The sequence below is a fragment of the Nicotiana tomentosiformis genome, chromosome 8 (genome assembly GCF_000390325.3).
Source record: "Nicotiana tomentosiformis chromosome 8, ASM39032v3, whole genome shotgun sequence".
Classification (NCBI taxonomy): domain Eukaryota; kingdom Viridiplantae; phylum Streptophyta; class Magnoliopsida; order Solanales; family Solanaceae; genus Nicotiana; species Nicotiana tomentosiformis.
The window spans coordinates 82,277,355-82,282,641 of NC_090819.1; the positions used below are offsets into that span (position 1 = coordinate 82,277,355).

Sequence of the window (5,287 nt, forward strand, 5' to 3'; positions counted from 1 at the left end):
GGGAAGATTAGACCATAGAGGCATATGTCAAGGAATTGAAGTTTATTGCCGATTCTTTTGCAGCACTTGGCAGTCCTACATTAGATTCAACTTCTTAATGTTCTTTTTCCTTCTCAATTCTTGCCTCTCAAAATTCAGAGTCCATTACTTATATTGTCACTGAACTATATAAAATTATGGAGTAAAGTTATTTAATTTCTTTTATTTGTAACAAGATAGACACTCAACTATCTCTATTGCACTATGATGATCATTCAACCAGATTTATTAATTTTTTCGATAGAAACTGCTGACTTGGAATTCACATATATTTTTGGACCACATAAAATAATTAATACCCAAACAAAGTATAGAAATCTACCCATATACCCAATTTGTCCCGTCCCGATCCGACCAGTTTATAAGAAAGAGCATTGTAAGACTTTTGGGTGAATTTTTATCTTTATAAATGGGTCGGATCGGGTTGAATTGGGGGTAGGAGTGAGTTTATATGCTTTATTCAAGTGTTAATTATTTTATATGGTCCAAAAGTCTATGTGGACTGCCAAGTCAGTATTTTTCACTGAAAAAAATCAATAAATCTGATTAGAGTGCAATAAGGAAAGTTAAGTGACCTTCATGTTACAAATGAAAGAAAAATGACTTTACTCTATAATTTTAGATAGTTTAGTGACCATGTGAGTAATAACGGTAAAAGTTTATAAGCTTTCAAGTGATTCACAATGAAAGGATCTCTGATATTGATTCATTTAGATGATCAATTGCCAATTGTCAATTCCCTGGGTCCAAATAACTTAATTATTAATGGGCTTCTCTTTCCTTTTAATTTAATTTTCCTTAAATAAATGAATTTTCCTAAGACATGCTTCCTGTATATTGTGAAGACAAGACATACTGGGAGGAAAGCCCTTTACTTATTGGTCAACAAAGTAGGCATTGTTAGTCACCTCCGTACCAATATTAAGATCTTGTATAATTACAGAAAACGTCTTGCTTCTGCCACCTATTTTTACTAGCCTTAAAAATTGAATTTGTTAGGAAAAGAGTTGAACTATTTCAATGCATAATCAAGATTTTCATGAAATGGTCGGTCACCGCTCATTTGACTTAATAACTCTTCACACTTGACTTTCTTAGCTAATTACGGATTTCCTAATCGCGACTCAAAAAAAGAATTAAAGTTGAAAAATCACAGTCCCTGCACGGGTACGTCGTAATTAACCTAGAGACAGACATCTGTTAATTAAACCACAAAGTCAACAGCTTGAATCTACTAGTCTCTTAATTACTGTTGATTTTCTAGAAAGAAATCGAACATGCTATGTCTAAAACCATAGCGGAGAAAAAGGAGGTGAAAATATGAACAATGCTTTAGTGGCATGTTTTAAGCCGTTAAGTCTTTGTCAAAAGATAAACATGATTAGGGACTTATGTTAATGACCCTTCTGATGTACTAAGGAGGTGTCACATCTTTTAACGATTTGTTTATATACATATATATAATACAAATACAAATATCCTCTTCAATTACCTAAAAAAAAAACATAAATAGGGGGAGAGCAAAGCGATGGGATGTTTTACGTATGGTAATTCTTTAGAGTGACATGTAAGAGGTATCCTCAGATCTAGTTGATGAACTAATTAACCTTTTGTATGCACCAAGAACAACTATAGCACATATCTAGAATAGTTTAAACAACATAAGACAAAGTCTAATTAATCCATGTTGTTGACTGCATTGATGTTCCATATTAATAGCAGAAAAGATTAAAATATTACATATAAGATGTAGGGGTACGAGATTTTTCCGGAAAAATCATGCGGGCTTATGCCAAAGCCAGAACAATATCACATTGTGTTAAAAGTATTTTTGAACTGACTTAGCCTAACGGATCAGATGAATTAATTAAGAAAAGAAATTTCAACCTCTATTATATTATAGGAGTAAAGGATTAATTATAGTTACATGTAAACCTAATTACGTAAATATTGTTTACAACATCAATGCATGTATAGAACTTAGACTACTTCTATAAATACCCTTTCTAGTCATGACCGGATACCATCACAAACCAGCTTTTAGCCATAGTTGCCAACTTCTCTCAGCTTCAAGAATTGAACCCCTAATAAATATGGAATACTCAACTCATGTAGCTGCAACTACTTTGATTAACTCCTTTCAAACGAAAGAAAACACCATTTTCAGCCACCAAATTTCTGCGAGAATCCGGCTTGCTACTGAACTAGACGTGCCACATCTTCACAAACTCGTTACCCAAATGGCAGAATACCATGGCCTATCAGAAATCTTCACTACAACAGAAACATCACTTTACAACAATTTATTCAAATCCAATGATCCTCCTTTTCATTCTCTCACTGCCCTTGTCCTTGAAATTTCTCCCAACCCTTTTCCTCCCATAACCAAATCCAATAACCTCATCAGTTTCACCCCTATAATCAAGAATAATTACAATCTTGATCAAATGTATGTTTTGGACCCTGAACTTGAGACTTTTAGGTCCAAATTTAAAGGGGATGGTGAGAATAATGGCAATGTTTATGTAGCAGGTCACGTGCTTGTTTTTCCTAGCTACAATGGTTTTTTTGAGAAACCTGGTTTATATTTAGACCAAATGTTTGTAAGGAAGTGTTATAGGGGGATGAGGTTAGGAAAATTGTTATTTTCTGCTGTTGCATCTCAGGCTGCGAAAATGGGAATGGGGATGGTTGATTGGCTTGTGGCTGATTGGAATGAAGAAAGTATTAATTTCTATGAGAAAATGGGTGCTCATTATATTCCTGAATATAGACTTTGTAAATTGTATGGGGATCAGCTTCAATCATTCTCCAAGAAAACCGATTGATTACGTACTTTTTTTCTTTTGGATTTGTAAGTTCATAATTTCTAGTGGAAGGAGTATGAAAGTTTGCTGGCTTTTGAAGTTAAATGTTACTTGTCTGATTTAATTTTATTTGCCAGGTTATTTTTTTTCTCTTTTGAATAAACCATCCAGACTTAGTACCTATATATATATATATATACTAAGTAAGATTTGCATTCCTCCCTGCTGATTTGGTGCTAAAAATTAGGGCTTATATATCTTTACAAAATTATCAATTCACATACTTTGCTGCTTTACTGGTACATCACTAATGCTAATAAAAGACATTCAATACAATTGTACTGTGAATGAAAATAGCGTTGAATATTTATTTTTTAGTATTTTCATGATTTAAATAAAATGTATAACTTATTTTTCTTTTAGTGGTTAGTCATGTGAATAATAGTACTTATTAGTCATAATTTTAAATTATGTTTGTTTTTATTATGGCTTATTAATAATATTTATTTTATGCAATTTTATTATCTTTATTGTTGAATATTTTAGTACAATACCATAACTCATCTCATAATTATGTTATTTTATTAAAAAACACCTTATATAGTTCTGTCTTATTAGGATTAAAGAAATATTTGGTGCACAAATTTTACGACCAAGACTTTATGGAAAAAAAAAAGTAACCTGAAAAATTCACATACCAAGTTGTCAAGCATTTCAGGTGTAAACACCAGGCATAACGACCGCATGAGCCATGTCTCTTTCACATGAGAGTTGCCATTTATGAATAAACTTTGTGTCCATATGTCTGTCGAAAACGAATGTGATGCTAAACTCATTGAGCATCGCGCTAATCCCTGACTTACGAAGGATTTCCTTCATATAACAAGCATTTCACAGACATCTTTTAGCATCTTTGTCACGTTCCAAAATACCCCTAGACGTGACTGACACCCAACTAATACTACCCGCCGGGCGAACCAACTTATACCATATACTTAGCATTTATTCAAAACTCAACCAAAATAAATGTAAGTTCCAATATTTCGATAATTAAATACGAATAATTAATGATCCAAATTGTTTCATAAATAAACAAAGAAACAACACTCTCGCCCAAATCTCGCATTAGACTATGGAGCATCTAAGAGGATTACAAAAGATACTATATGAATAAATGATAAAGACTCTTTTGGAAGCCTCCACGAATAATGCGGCGGCTCACCTCAGTAATTGGATCAACTCTAGCGAACTCATCAACCACTAGCTCCGTCTTCACCTATAGTATCTGCATGGACATGCAGGTAAGGAGTGAGTTATATGTGAATATAACTTAGTAAGATCTTCGACCCGCCACTCTAAATACCTCTAGAATAAGTGTTAGAAAATACAAACACACAACGAGCACAACAATAATATGCACAATAATTATTTCACAAATATAATTGTCCAAACTAATATTTAACATTACACATTTATATCTTTAATACAATTCACACTAACGACTTGTCACAAGCGGCCGTGAAGAAAATTAATCAAACACCCCTAAAAGTCCAGGACGGCATACACAATGCCCTAAATCTATCATGGCGGCATACATAATGTCCCAAATATATTACGGTCGCGAAGAAATTATTTCTAACGCCCCAACGTCATAGCACGATGGTACGCCATATTACACCACACTACAAATCACATATTAAATAATTTTAGTTTTTTCACAAAATAATATATATTTTCGGCTGGTCAAAGATCACCGATTCTGCCAAGCGTATGCTCGTCCCAACGCATAGACCAGATACACAAAACATACTTTCAAAACCGGTTTTGAAAAAGCAAGCATCAAAGTTTAAAGTCTCACTTACCTCGAATTCACTATCCAAGCGCTCTTTCCAATAACTCAAAACTATACTCTTGGGTCTCCATATCACCTCAAACTACACAAAAATGGATTTAGAATGGTCAAAAACCCTTGGGTGAATAGTTTTATAATTTTTAACACAAGTCAAACTCACAATTAAAGATTGACCCAAAAGGTCAACTCTAGTTAACGAGTTAGAATTTCTGGACCATGACCACCAACATATTCTCCTCGTCGAGAGGATTCCAGAACACTAATCAAAATCAAAATTTGATAACGTTTTCCCTCCCAAATTAATGGTTTTGGTTGAAGAACCCTAGGGCTAGAGTTTCTCTGAAAATTTCTCCATATTTCTACCATAAAAATCTTCTCAAAATCACGGAATAAACACAAATAAAAGTTAAGGATCATTACCTTGATGATTTGGGCTGAAAATCTTTATTTTTCTCTTCTTTTTTCCTCTCTTTTTCTCCCTTTATTTTCTTTTCTCCCTCAAAACATCGGCCGATAAGGCCATACAAGTATCCATATACACGACATCTGTCTACAAGCCTATAAGAGTATATAAATGTAATAAAGGTCG

General features: G+C 33.5%; 1 protein-coding gene across 1 annotated transcript; it reads left to right on the forward strand.

Annotated features, from left to right (window-relative positions):
• The first annotated feature begins 2,132 nt into the window (after window positions 1–2,132).
• LOC104105650 (L-ornithine N5-acetyltransferase NATA1-like) lies at window positions 2,133–2,867 on the forward strand. The gene has a single exon (XM_009614003.4). The coding sequence runs from the start codon at window positions 2,133–2,135 to the stop codon at window positions 2,865–2,867; it is 735 nt and encodes a 244-aa protein (XP_009612298.2).
• The last annotated feature ends 2,420 nt before the right edge of the window (window positions 2,868–5,287 follow it).